Source organism: Dendrobates tinctorius, unplaced genomic scaffold, assembly GCF_039654945.1.
Source record: "Dendrobates tinctorius isolate UK_male_01 unplaced genomic scaffold, ASM3965494v1 ptg000232l, whole genome shotgun sequence".
NCBI lineage: Eukaryota > Metazoa > Chordata > Amphibia > Anura > Dendrobatidae > Dendrobates > Dendrobates tinctorius.
In genome coordinates this window covers 19,572,353-19,587,836 of record NW_027361899.1, presented here as the reverse complement: position 1 = coordinate 19,587,836, position 15,484 = coordinate 19,572,353, and the positions used below count along the sequence as shown (strand labels likewise).

The 15,484-nt window shown below is 45.4% G+C and overlaps 1 protein-coding gene across 1 annotated transcript in view; it reads right to left on the bottom strand.

Annotated features, from left to right (window-relative positions):
- DNAH14 (dynein axonemal heavy chain 14) overlaps positions 1 to 15,484 on the bottom strand; it is a 183,871-nt gene that overhangs the window by 167,827 nt on the left and 560 nt on the right. The window contains exons 2-10 of the mRNA XM_073556432.1: positions 15,359 to 15,421; positions 14,921 to 15,059; positions 13,684 to 13,815; positions 11,837 to 12,094; positions 11,411 to 11,430; positions 10,672 to 10,753; positions 8,152 to 8,341; positions 7,747 to 7,795; positions 7,386 to 7,483 (exon numbers count right to left, since the gene is read on the bottom strand). Coding sequence (XP_073412533.1) covers positions 7,386 to 7,483; positions 7,747 to 7,795; positions 8,152 to 8,341; positions 10,672 to 10,753; positions 11,411 to 11,430; positions 11,837 to 12,094; positions 13,684 to 13,815; positions 14,921 to 15,059; positions 15,359 to 15,421 — 1,031 coding nt within the window. The remainder of the gene's footprint in view (positions 1 to 7,385; positions 7,484 to 7,746; positions 7,796 to 8,151; positions 8,342 to 10,671; positions 10,754 to 11,410; positions 11,431 to 11,836; positions 12,095 to 13,683; positions 13,816 to 14,920; positions 15,060 to 15,358; positions 15,422 to 15,484) is intronic.

Here is a 15,484-nt window from a genome sequence, read left to right as displayed (position 1 = left end):
ATCTCTCTCCTTGACTATCGACATCTAGTGTTTGAGATGACCTTCTGCTACTCTTCTGCACAGGGTGAACTCCACTTGCCCTAACTTACCACTAGCCTTTTGTATTAGGTGAACTCCACCTGCCCTAACCTACCGTTAGTCTTCTGCACCAGGTGAACGCCACCCACACTAACCTATCACTAGCCTTCTGCACTGGGTGAACTCCACCTGCCCTGACCTATCACTAGCCTTCTGCACTGGATGAACTTGTCATGTCCGCCATGTCTGTTTTGTCTCAAGAACTCCTGGAGCGATGTGCATGCGCATATCTTGTCTGCTATGCTGCATGTTCCCTAGAGCAGTGTGCACACTCACCTCATGTCTGAGCTGCAGGATGCCTGCGTTTCTGCTCTGTACCTGTCTAGGTTTCAGCACGGATCCTGCAGTCGTCTCGTCATGTCTGGAACTCCGATCATGTGACTACACTCTGTTATCCTGTGGATTTGAACCCGGAAGTGCTCCCCTGGTCCTGACCTGGAAGAGGAGGTGCTATGCCCCATATCAGGCCGCCCCTTCCTATGCTCTGGGCCTGAGTATTGTGTTGTGTCCCTGCATGGCTGCTTGGTCTGTGGGGCGCTCCCTCTATTCTGTGCCCTTGCACTCTGCTCTGTCGTGATTCTCTGCACACGCTCCGTGCTCGTATTCCGTCTCTTGTCTTGTGCCATGTCTTGTGTTGTCTCTCGTGCCATGTTCTGTCCCTGCTCTGCTTTGCCTTGTAGTCCTTGTTTGCTCTGCTTCTGTTCCGTGTTTCTGTCCTCGTGTCATGTCTTGCTCTGCTTTGTGGCTTCAGGTACCTTTGCCTCTGTCTCTGTCCCTGGCGTGTCTCTACACGTGCAGGCCTCCGCTCTGAACCTGTCCCTGGCGTGTCTCTACACGTGCAGGCCTCCGCTCTGAACCTGTCCCTGGTGTGTCTCTACACGTGCAGGCTTCCGCTCTGAATCTGTCCCTGGCGTGTCTCTACACGTGCAGGCCTCCGCTCTGAACCTCTCCCTGGCGTGTCTCTACACGTGCAGGCCTCCGCTCTGAACCTGTCCCTGGCGTGTCTCTACACGTGCAGGCCTCTGCTCTGAACCTCTCCCTGGCGTGTCTCTACACGTGCAGGCCTCGCTCTGTACCCTGTCTAGTCCCAAGGTCCTTCCTTGGCCCGACTCTGGGCTTCGGCCTACGCTCCGCTGCTAGACTGTCCCTGTCCATGGCATGCTCTTTGCATGCGCAGGTCTCTGCCTCGTTCTTTGTATTGTCCCTGATGTTTCGTGCGCCCTTGCACTTTTCGCACTAGGCTTTGCCGTACTGGCTGTACGCGTCTCTGTCCTGTGTCTTTGCCTAGCCCTGCCTTGTGGCTCCGTGCCTCTGTGCACATGCCTGGTCGCCTGTGCCTACCTGGTGTGCCTCAGCCGTGCCGCCTCTAGTCGTGCTCGCCTGTGTGCCCCAGCCGTGCCCCGTCCAGTGCTATAGTGGTCTGGCTGCGTGGCCCCGCAGCGGTGCCGCCTCTAGTCATGCCCGCTTGCAACTGCCATCGTCGGTACCACCTGCCGGTGCTCCCAGCCGTGGTCTCTGTGCTCCCTTGCACTCACACTGGTTCTCGCACTGTGCCTTTTCGTGCTACTCTTGCACAAAGCCTTTGTCTCCTTTTGCTCCTTTCTGTTCCCTAGTTTGCCTGCCGGATTCCATAACCTGCCGACCGCTGCCAGAGGTCCGGACCTAGATGACTGCGGCCTGCTGTCCGGAGCTGATGTCCGTAGCCAGATACCTGGACCCTGTCGGTCGATGCCAGCACCCTGTATTCCGATGCCATTGAACCTTCTCCGTCCCTGGCAAGCCCCTTGGCATGCACAGGCCACCGTCCTGTGAACCTGACCCGTCCCTGGCTTGCCCCTTGGCATGCGCAGGCCACCGTCCTGTGAACCCGACCCGTTCCTGGCATGCCCCTCGGCATGCGCAGGTCTCTGTCCTGTGAACCTGATCCTGGCGTGTCCGTTGACAAGCACCATGTCACTAACTCTCTTGTTTCCTTGCATGGAACCCTGGCTAACTACTGGATGTCCGGATCCTGCCGATCATCCTCTGAGCTACAGACCCTGATGCCCTGGTTGATCGTGGACTGTTGTCCGGAGTCCGATGTCCGTGTACCATCTGCACGTTCCATGCCTGGACCTCGGCGTGCCATTCCACGCACCCTGTTTCATGAACTCTGTGTTCACGTTTGCTGTTGCACCCTGAAGAGTTCCACAAGTCTTGGACCTCGGCGTGCTCTTGCACACACCCTGCTTTATGTTCTGTGTGTTCACGTTTTGCACCTGTTGTACCTGAAGTCTTCCTTAATGAAGTTCCTTTGAAGTAATGACTTGTCTTGCCTTGTCTTGTTTTCCTGAGCCGGCCGTCTGGTCCAGCAGCCGTGGTGGCTCACCCCCTTGGTCTTGCCCCTGACACTCCCTGTATAGGGGGTGGTTCTCATTAGGTCAGCTCGCCCTAGGTGGGTGGGTGCCACGGCCCAGAGGGTCCACTCTTTCTAAGAAGAACAACTCAGCGTAAGCTGACACTCGTCACAGAACTCCACCTGCCCTGACCTATCACTAGTCTTCTGCACTGGGTGAACTCCACCTGCCTTGACCTATCACTAGTCTTCTGCACTGGGTGAACTCCACATGCCTTGACCTATCACTAGTCTTCTGAATTAGGTGAACTCCACATGCCCTGACCTACTGCTAGTCTTCTGCACTGGGTGAACCCCATTTGCCCTGACCTACCATTGGGCTTCTGTATTGGGTAAAATTTACCTGTCCATACTTACTGCTAGTATTCTGCAACGAGTAAACTCCACCTACTCTGACCTACTGCTAGTCTCCTATATTGGGAGAACTCCACCTGCCCTAACCTACCGCTAGTCTTCTGCACCGGGTGAACGCCACCCACACTAACCTATCACTAGCCTTCTGCACTAGATGAACTCCACCAGCCCTGACCTACCGCTAGTCTTCTTCACTAGGGTTAACTCCGCCTGCCCTGACCTATCATTAGTCTTCTGCATTGGGTGAACTCCACCTGCCCTGACCTATCACTAGTCTTCTGAATTAGGTGAACTCCACCTGCCCTGACCTACTGCTAGTCTTCTGTACTGGGTGAACCCCATTTGCCCTGACCTACCGTTGGGCTTCTGTATTGGGTAAAATTTACCTGTCCATACTTACTGCTAGTATTCTGCACCGAGTAAACTCCACCTACTCTGACCTACGCTAGTCTCCTATATTGGGAGAACTCCACCTGCCCTGACCTACCGCTAGTTAATTCTATTTGGCAAAACTCAACCTGCTCTGACATACTACTAGTCTACTAGACTGGGTGAAATTCACTTGCCCTAACGGCTACACTTTCGTATTGGTTGAACTCCATCTGTCCTGATCTACAGCTCGTCTTCTGTATTGGTTGAACTATCCCTTCATTGAACTACCGCTAGTCTTCTGTGTTGGGTGAACTCCACCTGCCCCTACCTACTGCTAATCCTCTGTGTAGGGTGAACTCCACCTATCCTGAGCTCCGCTAGTCTTCTGTATTGGGTAAATGCCCCCTGTCCTCACCTCCCCTAGTCTTCTGTGTTGGGTGAACTCCACCTGCCCTGACCTACTGTTAAAGGGAATCTGTCACCCATTTTTTGGACTATCAGCTGCCGGCATTGACAACAGGGGCTCATCTACAGCATTCTGTAATGCTGTAGATAAGCCCCCGATGTAACCTGAAAGATAAGAAAAACACATTAGATTATACTCACCGGAGGGGACGGGACGGTCCGGTCCGATGGGTGTCGCAGTCCAGTCTGGCGCCTCCCATCTTCATACGATGCCGTCCTCTTCTTCCTTTCCTGTAGTGGCTCCAGTGCAGGCGCATTGCTCTGCCCTGTTGAGGGCAGAGCAGAGTCCTGCAGTGCGCAGGCGTCGGGAGAGGTCTGGCGCCTGCGCACTGCAGTATTCTGCTCTGCCCTCAACAGGGCAGAGCAGTGCGCCTGCGCCGGAGCTACTACAGGAAGGAAAGAAGAGGACGGCATCGTATGAAGATGGGAGGCGCCACACTGGACCGCGACACCCATCGGACCGGACCGCCCCCTTCAGTGAGTTTACTCTAACGTGTTTTTCTTATATGCATAAGTGTCTTCTCATATGCATATGAAGACCTCCAGGTCATAGACGCAGGGAAAAATACCGGCGCATGTGCAGTAGCGATTATATGCTTTGCCCCCAGTTAGGCAAAGCATACTGAGCAAGCGCGATCGGCCTTATCAATGCGCAGGCACAAATAAACAACGCCATCTGTTATATTCACAGAAGAAATAACGTCCAACAAGCCAAGGTGGGGGGAAAATAAGCCACGCCCATCGGACCGGACCGCCGCAATTTCCATAAATCTGAAGAGTGATAAAAAAGGTATTTATGCATCAAAGGTGCGGGGACAGTGGGGATAAAAAGTACGACTACAATACTTAGGTAACACAATAAAAAAAAAAAAAAAGAGGATACAAGGTTCTCCACCCCTCAGTTTAGGCAAAGCCAAGTCCAATACTAGCCAAGGAACCGAATACTTCTCCATAGTGTGAGTCAGTGACTGGTGTCATATGTAGGGGTCACTGTGTGTCCCCCCCAGGATGCGCACAGAAGCATATTTAGGCCGCGGGAATGCATTGCAGTCACAGACATAGCTGTGATTGCAATGCATAATAAAAGTTAGTGTTGGTCTTGGGTAAGTTATTTGTCCATAGGCAGATTTAAGGAAAACTGCTCTGGGCTTTTATTTTTTAAATGGACTACAGGAAGGTAGTGGAGCAGTCTGTTTCCTTCCCGGCCAGGTTTCCCATGTGGCCTACGGCCACAGGTTCCTTGTGAAGAACTCCTGAAGCAGAGCGTTGGGTGTGTCAGTTTGTTCTTGCAAGCGTGCAGAGCAGAAGGCTAAGCAGAGCTCCACCTGTGTGAGGCAACACAGGGCCAAGTGGAGCCAAAAGGCCTGGCACCCCCTCAGCATGCATGGCGGTGCAGTCACCCACGGTCACCGGTCTAGGAGGAGGACTGTCTTGTTACCGGCTGCGATCTGGAGGTGGACTGTCTTGTTCCCAGCTGTGATCCAGAGGATATTGTGTGCTGTTTCTTTATGTGAGTTGGACATTAAAACACGTTTTGCTTTGAACTTTTCTGGGTCACTGCCTCATCCCTGCACAATGTGGATACAGCTGCACTACAATAGGACTCGTGCCATAAACTTCGGCATTAGGTGAATGCTGTTTGGGGTAATAGACGGTAACTACCTGCAGTTCACACCGGAGATAGCTCATATGCATACTGTATCCCAGGGTGCACTGCTCTAAACACTCTTCACAATGAGAATCAGTATCTTCAGGCAGCAACCATTTTGTGACCTTCCAGTGACCGTTCTTAAAACCCTTATGATCAATGTGCTACTTTCATAAAACCTGTGCAAAATTCAAGTTTGTCCATGTGAAAAATTTGCCAGTACTACAAGACACTAACAAAATTACACAACCATGAACAGGGTCGAAAAATAGTAAAAAAAAAAAAAAAAAGTAACAATGGAGAAATGAACAAGTTGTGAGGGACCACCACAATTGTAAAGACCTTTAGATTAAAAATACAAGAAAAGCAATCACAGGAGACCCAGTCGCCTACTTCATGAGCTGCCACGTACAGCACCGCTGTGCCCCGGCCAACGCAGCCCTCAGCTACTTGTTAATGTACCATTACAGATACAGATGACAGTATTGTGACTCACAGACTACACTGCCAGATGGGACCCACAAACGACTGAGCGGAAATACATACAAATACATTCTGCCCAAAGAATAAAGGAGACAGATGTGTATTTATACCAGCAGCCGAGACGATGCTATATGGAATGGAGAAATGAGATTCATGTTTGTGGTAATGAGAATAATTCTTAGTAACAATGCAAACTGTACAATACGGAATAACTTGTGTATAGGGATCAGTATTATAGTAGTTATATTCTTGTACATAGGAGCAGTATTATAGTAGTTATATTCTTGTACATAGGGGCAGTATTATAGTAGTTATATTCTTGTACATAGGAAGCAGTATTATAGTAGTTATAGACTTGTACATAGGGGCAGTATTATAGTAGTTATATTCTTGTACATAGGAGCAGTATTATAGTAATTATATTCTTGTATATAGGGGGCAGTATTATAGTAGTTATATTCTTGTACATAGGAAGCAGTATTATAGTAGTTATATTCTTGTACATAGGGGCAGTATTATAGTAGTTATATTCTTGTACATAGGAGCAGTATTATAGTAGTTATATTCTTGTACATAGGAGCAGTATTATAGTAATTATATTCTTGTATATAGGGGGCAGTATTATAGTAGTTATATTCTTGTACATAGGAAGCAGTATTATAGTAGTTATATTCTTGTACATAGGGGCAGTATTATAGTAGTTATATTCTTGTACATAGGAGCAGTATTATAGTAGTTATATTCTTGTACATAGGGGCAGTATTATAGTAGTTATATTCTTGTACATAGGGGCAGTATTATAGTAGTTATATTCTTGTACATAGGGGCAGTATTATAGTAGTTATATTCTTGTACATAGGGGCAGTATTATAGTAGTTATATTCTTGTACATAGGAGCCGTATTATAGTAGTTATATTCTTGTACATAGGAGCAGTATTATAGTAATTATATTCTTGTATATAGGGGGCAGTATTATAGTAGTTATATTCTTGTACATAGGAGCAGTATTATAGTAGTTATATTCTTGTACATAGGGGCAGTATTATAGTAGTTATATTCTTGTACATAGGAGCAGTATTATAGTAGTTATATTCTTGTACATAGGGGCAGTATTATAGTAGTTATATTCTTGTACATAGGGGGCAGTATTATAGTAGTTATATTCTTGTACATAGGGGCAGTATTATAGTAGTTATATTCTTGTACATAGGGGCAGTATTATAGTAGTTATATTCTTGTACATAGGAGCAGTATTATAGTGGTTATATTCTTGTACATAGAGGGCAGTATTATAGTAGTTATATTCTTGTACATAAGGGCAGTATTATAGTAGTTATATTCTTGTACATAGGGGCAGTATTATAGTAGTTATATTCTTGTACATAGGGGGCAGTATTATAGTAGTTATATTCTTGTACATAGGGGGCAGTATTATAGTAATTATATTCTTGTACATAGGGGGCAGTATTATAGTAGTTATATTCTTGTACATAGGGGGCAGTATTATAGTAGTTATATTCTTGCACATAGGGGGCAGTATTATAGTAGTTATATTCTAATATATTCTTGTGCAACTTCTAGTAACCTACCGATAGTTTGCTCGAATCTATCCGTAAGGCCTTGCATATGTATTTCAAATTCAGTGATAGGGGGGACGACCAGGACACGCATGGAAGCAGCTGAACTCCTGCAATATATAAATACGTTAGCAAAATAGATGAGGTGAGAAGCGTTGTTCCTAGATTCAAAAAACACCCGGGGCCTCGGATTACTGTCGGGGGGCTGATCATGAGAGTGGGAGCACTGTGTAGACCAAACGCAAACATAATAATCCTAATACAGTTATGCTGTCCATCAAGGCCTGAAGAACGGGACTATTAAAGGTGGCATATGCCCATCTCTCCCCGGGCCTGTGTACCACACTAGACGGCTGACCTCCATTCGTCTTACCTCCTTGGACCTTCTTCATCTTTGCCATCACTGACTGATTCTTCAGAATCTGGTATATAGAAGACAATTACACACTAAATAATGGATCTGTAAATTCTGTACCCATATTCTGCGCTGGCTCCAGTGTCACCTCCTTCGGACAAATCAAAATGGATTACTGATGTGGCCACTGAATCAGGGACCTGGGAATTTGTTTGCTCATCTCTGCAAAGAAGTACTGAAGGGACTGAAAACTTTTGCAAACGGCATTTAGCAGTTTTTAATGTGTATGTTGTCTTACAGGCGGTATGTTGTAATCACTGGCAAATCTTTTAATGTGGGTTTTTAGGGGTTGAATACTTTTGCAAGACACATTATTAGCTGTGCATGATCAGCTCTAGCCTCCCATTCAATACTAATATTTACCAGCATCAACCAGATTTCCTTCTTCGAAAGTGACTTGCTTTTTGCTTCCTGAACGATTATGTGAAGCCGCTGGCGCCCGGGTGGTGACTTGCTTGTCATCTTCCATCATGGAGGGCAGTTCCAGGTTAACTTCAAAAACTGGGGACGCCTCCTGTTTTCCTTGTATTTGATTTCTAACTTCACTCAGTATCTGAAATCAAGAAGAGAATTACCATCCCCACAAATAGCGGCATTCATATTCATAGAGGTATGCGATGTATAATAATAAGTGCCGCCAAAGGGTAATTCCAACTGACACATGTGAATACACGAGACAGACAAAATCAGCCTCCATGCATAAATATTCAATACTCTCTTTGTTGCCACAGCTATAGGGCATGTGGGAAGAACCAGGCAAAGGGCCAGAATTGGAGCATCTAATTGATGTGCCTTTTCTGGGCTGCTGCTGCGGGTTGCTATTTTTAGGCTGGGGAGGCTATATCCATGGCCCCTTACCAGCCTGAGAATACCAGCCCCCAGCTGTCAGTTTCAGCTTGGTTGGTTGTCAAAAATGGGGGGAACCCCACGCCTTTTTTTAAATTATTTAGTTAAATTATTAAAAAAAAAAAAGGAGTGTCGACCCTTCTATTCTTTATAACCAGCCTTGCGAAAGCTGATAGCTAAAGGTTGCAACCCCGCTGTTAGTTTTGCCTCGCTGGTTATCCAAAATACAGGGGAACCCACGCCGCTTTTTTTTGCTATTTATTTAGAGTACAGGAGACAGCTGATAAATGCTCCCATCAGCCGATCCTGCTCTCACTGTTATTAGCAACAGCAGGTGTAGGCTGATGGAAGCAGTAGTCCCATCAGCCTGTGCAAGTGACCGGAGGTAAACTTTTTACCTCTGATCACAGATGCGGCCTCAAATAACAGCATGGGAACTACGGTTCTCTGACCGGCGGTAATGAGTTTACTACAGGTCAGAAGCAGTGTATGCCGCGCGGTCACGCACATGACAGCGTGGCAAACACTGGATGTTCGGGCCCCCCCATTCAAGTGAATGGGATCTGGATACTGTTGTCATACCTGAACTTTTTTTTTTTTTTTTTTTAACTGTTCAGCCAAACCCACTGGACCAGAACATCCAGGGGTCTGCCCATCTCTACTCAGGATCAGTAATGTAATGTATGTACACAAAGACTCCACCAGCAGAATAGTGAGTGCAGCTCTGGAGTATAATACAGGAGGTAACTCAGGATCAGTATTGTAATGTATGTGAACAGTGACTGCACCAGCAGAATAGCGAGTGCAGCTCTGGAGGATAATACAGGATATAACTCAGGATCAGTAATGTATGTACACAGTGACTGCACCAGCAGAATAGTGAGTGCAGCTCTGGGGTATAATACAGGATGTAACTCAGGATCAGTAATGTAATGTATGTACACAGTGACAGCACCAGCAGAATAGTGAGGGCAGCTCTGGGGTATAATACAGGATGTAATTGAGGATCAGTAATGTAATGTGTGTACACAGTGACTGCACCAGCAGAATAGTGAGGGCAGCTCTGGGGTATAATACAGGATGTAACTCAGGATCAGTAATGTAATGTGTGTACACAGTGACTGCACCAGCAGAATAGCGAGTGCAGCTCTGGGGTATAATACAGGATGTAACTCAGGATCAGTAATGTAATGTATGTACACAGTGACTGCACCAGCAGAATAGTGAGTGCAGCTCTGGGGTATAATACAGGATGTAACTCAGGATCAGTAATGTAATGTATGGACGCAGTGACTGCACCAGCAGAATAGTGAGTGCAGCTCTGGGGTATAATACAGGATATAACTCGGGATCAGTAATGTAATGTATGTACACAGTGACTGCACCAGCAGAATAGTGAGGGCAGCTCTGGAGTATAATACAGGATGTAACTCAGGATCAGTAATGTGTGTACACAGTGACTGCACCAGCAGAATAGTGAGTGCAGCTCTGGAGTATAATACAGGATGTAACTCAGGATCAGTAATGTAATGCATGTACACAGTGACTGCACCAGCAGAATAGTGAGTGCAGCTCTGGGGTATAATACAGGATGTAACTCAGAATCAGTAATGTAATGTATGTACACAGTGACTGCACCAGCAGAATAGCGAGTGCAGCTCTGGAGCATAATACAGGATGTAACTCAGGATCAGTAATGTAATGTATGTACACAGTGACTGCACCAGCAGAATAGTGAGTGCAGCTCTGGAGTATAATACAGGATGTAACTCAGGATCAGTAATGTAATGTATGTACACAGTGACTGCACCAGCAGAATAGTGAGTGCAGCTCTGGAGTATAATACAGGATGTAACTCAGGATCAGTAATGTAATGTATGTACACAGTGACTGCACCAGCAGAATAGTGAGTGCAGCTCTGGAGTATAATACAGGATGTAACTCAGGATCAGTAATGTAATGTATGATTATTTCTATATCCAACCTAGAAAACAAATGCTAATATCTGTACATAGACTTTAATCCTCTGTCACTTACTTTAGCAATATCTATAGAGGAATTGGCCACTTGTTGAACTTCATGAGATTTTTCCAGATTAACATTTTTGTCCTCATTGCCTCTAAAATAAATGTTTGTTAAAGAAAATTCTTATAAATTACAATTTTTACAAATACAGTATATATCAATATGATTTGCAGCAGTCTTTGACTCTGGATAAAGCCAGAGCGAAGCATCCATAGGCAATAAAGCAATAATGACGTAAATGACTGGGACTTGTCCTCATCAGACATCGTCTTCAGATCCAATGTGCTGTGCTAATTAATATCTTAATATATTGTTTAATCACTTAGATTCTGATACAGAGCGTCACGTTTTCTGCACCGATATAGCTTTCTACAGTCACCACTAGTGCATTCGGAATGATTTTATTTTTTTAGTGCAGCTCCCTCTAGTGGTGGCTGCAGGAACAGAATGTTACCGTTAAAAATTAGTTTTTAAATTTGGCCTGTGTAAGAGAAATTGTAAAAAAAAAAAAATGCCTGATGCTGTCGCTTCTACCATTGACATTACCGGTCCTCCATGTGACTGCTGCGGCCAATAACTAATCTCAGTAGTACACCACTTAAGTCAGTGATTGCCTGCAGCAGTCCCAGGTGTGTGAGCGGGGTTGGCAATGTTTCCATTGCAACACAAATTGATGGTGGGCTATTTTTTGGAGCTTTGTGTTAGAAAAATAATGTCTCAATATAAAAATATGTACTAAAGAAATGTTCACATCAGGACCGAATTTTGGACCTAAAAGATGGGAAATTTATATTATGAAGATAAACGAGGAAGTTTTTTGGTATTTTTTAGCCTATTCTTAGAATGGGTCATCAATATTAGAGAGGGGAGGTTTTGGAAATGGCCAAAAGTACACAGTGAATGGAACCAAATGGCAAAGCTCTGTACTCCGTGTAGTGGCTGCTCTCGGTACTGCAGCTCAGCTGTTATAGAAGTGAATGGGATCTGAGCTGCAGTACCTAGAACGACCACTAGACAGAGTCCGGAGCTGTGCTGCACAATTACTGTATTCTTCTGGACGCTGCGGGATCGATAAAGATCTGATCGGTGGTTGTTCCAGGAATGGGAATATTGATGACGTATACTAAGGATATGCCACCAATATCTAAGTCCTGGAGACAACCCAGGAGGATTAGACTCTTCTTAGAGACCTGAGCTTCTCTTTCCTTTTCTCCTCCGCTGCTGTCACGCTGCTAGAAGCTTCTAGGAATCTGAGGAGCTTCTGGACGGAGGTGGTGGCGATGGATCGCAGCATCTCCTGGAAGAGGCAGTCCGCCAGGCTGAGAAACCTCCTAAACCTTTCCTGCAGGCTCCTCCAATCCGACTGCTCCGTGTAATTTGGTTTCTTAGTGGAATTGGACAAGAAGGGGTCCTTCAGCCCCTCAGCCTCGGCCACCTGGGATGTAAGGAGTTACACGTTACTGGCGCACAATGTCGGGGCTATGGGGTGTGTAATGAGTTCCCCCCACCCCGCAGCTGTCTAATGATCTGCCACACGTGAAGATTATTTTATTAGGGTGGACAATCTGGAAATAGGGAAACGATCGCTGACTACTGCTCTCCTGCCGGCAGAAGCCGCATCATCGGGTGTCGTGCAGAGCCGGCTGCTCGGAGCACTTACAACGTCACCTGTAGCCCTGTGGTTCCCCAGTAGAGAGCTGTGAGCACATCACGTGCTGCCACATAGTGCACGGTATTATAAACGTAATCCCCCTTGGAAGTAATGCTTTGTCTAACGTTAATGTGATTACGTCCGTAACTTGGTATCAGATGGGGTTTGCAAAACTCCTGACGCCTACCATCTACCCGACCATTGTAAAGACCACTCAGTCATGGCGGAGGGTTTCCCATATTGGCAGCGGACAATTTCGACTGGATAACGGACGGCGAGGAACGGTGGCAAAGAAATGAAGGCGACAAGTTTGGAAGCCGCACCGAGCAACACACAGGACATGAAGGATGTCCTAGTGCCAAAAATGTGCTGCTGAAAAGTATAAGGGTGTGTGCACACGCAGTGAAATCTGCTGCACTGTACAGTACCTTTATTTCCAATGGAAAAAAACCCACTGTGCACATGCTGCAGATTTTTCCGCGCGGTTTTGCTGCGGTTTACAATCCGCAGCATCTCATTTGTTTGGTGCAGAAACGCTGCAGTTTTACACCTCATCCATTATGAGGTGTAAAACCGCAGATAAACCGCAGAACTTTTGTCCTGCGGATTTACCTGCGGTTTTCTCTCCAAAATCCGCACACCCAAAAAACTACCTGTGCACATAGCTTAAGCCATCCTACAACATTCTCAAATGGCTCCTAACAGGAATGAAAAAGATATGGTTCTCAGAGATGGAGTTGTGCAAAAAAGACTCTGCGGTAGTAGTAGTCCTTAGCCACTGGATTGGAGCCCTGCAAACCTCCTCTTACCTGCTGGCGTCCCCGGTGCCTCTTCTGATCGTGCCACCATCGCTGCGGTGCGACGCACACTCATGGCATTCCTATCAGAAGTGGCTTTGAGGATGAGGAGTTACGCAGGGCTCTGGTACGATGGCCACGGACTATTGATGTGGACGTTAGACCAGAATCCTGTAAATATTTTTGCTTAATTGAGAATGCAATTATCCAAAAAATAAAATTGCTGCACCCAAAGCGACCTAAAGATGTTGAGTCTTTAAGGGATTGAAGAACGTTTTTCCGTCTCTACAACCTGGTTTATTTTCTATATCAAAATCTGCTGGCAATCAGTTGATCGCTTCCTATCCTGCAGCAGAAAACCCCAGTGATCGATGGTTATCAGGAACAGCGGCCACTACAGGTGAGATGTGGTACTGCACAGTGCTCTTTGAAAGGCATGAGTGATCAGTGGGGTTTCCTCACTTCTGCGACATCCCGAAAATGACACTCCAAACTTTACAACACCTCTGAAGACAAATAGGTTATTGCGCAGGGAAACTTTTGGTTTTACCCGTGGTGAGATGTTGGGTCTCGTACCTTGTATAAAGTTTCAGTGATAACTTTGATCAGAGTTTCTCTAAGTGTCTGAAGTTTGATGAGGGCATGATTACATGATTCGCTCTGAGTGAGACAGAAATCCTTCAGGGAATAGGTGCACGAGTGATCCAGCTGCAGAGAGGGAGAGGTTATTGCACACCAAGCCATTGTCAGCCATAGGAACTGTATAGGTAATCTCTTCCTGACATAGAAAGTTATTTTACACCCATGGTCCCAGGATGTGACGTGATGTTTTGTGCATCTATCACTCCAACCACCCCACAATGTGATTACAGGGTGGTGGTGGGCTGCCACGGCAGCTTGAGGCCTGCCAAAAGCCCCCATGGCGGTACCCTTGTGAAGCCCAGCAAAACACGGAAGGCTTCATAGGAGACAGGGATTTTAACGATATGCTGCAATGCTGTAGTATTGCAATATATAGTTTAAGAGATGAGACGATAGCTGGTTCAAAACGAATATAAAAAAAAGTAATAAAATTGTTTTTGAAAAAATAAAATATAAAAATTCGAATCATCTGTCCTTGTTTCCCCATTAAAACAAACATATAAAACAAATAAAATAAAAAATAAATATATTTGTTGTCACCACTTCTGTTAAAGTCTGATTTGTCAAAGTACCATACTAATAAAAAAATTCAATCTGAATTGTAAGGGTATGTGCACACGTTTGAAGCAAAAACGCTGCATAAAATACATGTATTTTTGCTGCACTTTCAATGCGGTTTTTTTTATGTTTTTTTTTTTTCCAGTTGTTAAAATGGATGAAAAACACACACTTAAAGAAAAGGAAAATCTTTACAAGTTTGGCGTTGCCGTAATTGTACTGACCTGGACAATTATTTTGTCAGGTCATTTTTACTACACAATGTATGCCATCAAAACGACAACAACCACAAAAATCAAACGGTAGAATTTTTTTCTTTCTCTTGATTTCACAGCATTTGGATTTTTTTTCCCTGTTTTTTTCAATACATTACATGGTCAAATGAATGGGGGTCACCCAAAAATTACAACTTGTCCCTCATATGTGGGGAAAAAAAATAACGTTATGGCTCCTGGATGAAGGGGAGGGGAAAAAAAAGTGCAAAATATAAATAATAATAATAATAATAAAAAAATAAATAAATCGCCTGAACATGAAGGGGTTAAAGACACCCATCTATGAGATAGGGAATCGGGCGTCCAAACTTGCGAGCTCATTACTCTGGCTTCCTTACATTAATAAGCAAGATGGGTAAACCTCCGTGTTGGCGATCAGTCTGGGTACTGACGGCGCCCTCGCACAGAGTCTGGAGGCGCTGCAGGCAGTCCTGGAAGACTTCATCAGCGAGGAACAGGTGCCGAAGGAGCAGCGTCCTGTAGGAAAAGAGCGCAAAAAAATACTATTAAGAGTAAAATAAATAATAATAAAATCACTGAATAATCTTCTCCCTTTTCCATGTGAATATTCTTTTTTCCCATTTCTCTAGGATCGGATTGGCTGTAAGGCATCGGGCGGCAGCAGGAGCCCGGCCCCACTGCTCGGACAATGGGAAACCAGTACGTAAAGTTCAGAAACGAGATAATTGGGCAGAAAACCGCTGTAAGTAGATTAATAAATACCTGGCATTGTTCTCTGTAGTAATAATATTACATTCCGGCTCTTTATTACTTACTTGCTGCCGTCCATCTTCGATCTGTTAACATTTCTTTTCCAGATAGTAAAAGTTTTCCAAAGCCTGAAAAGTAGCAAAAAAGTTCAAAGCGAGTCCGGCGGCCTCCTATATGGATGACTTTACTGC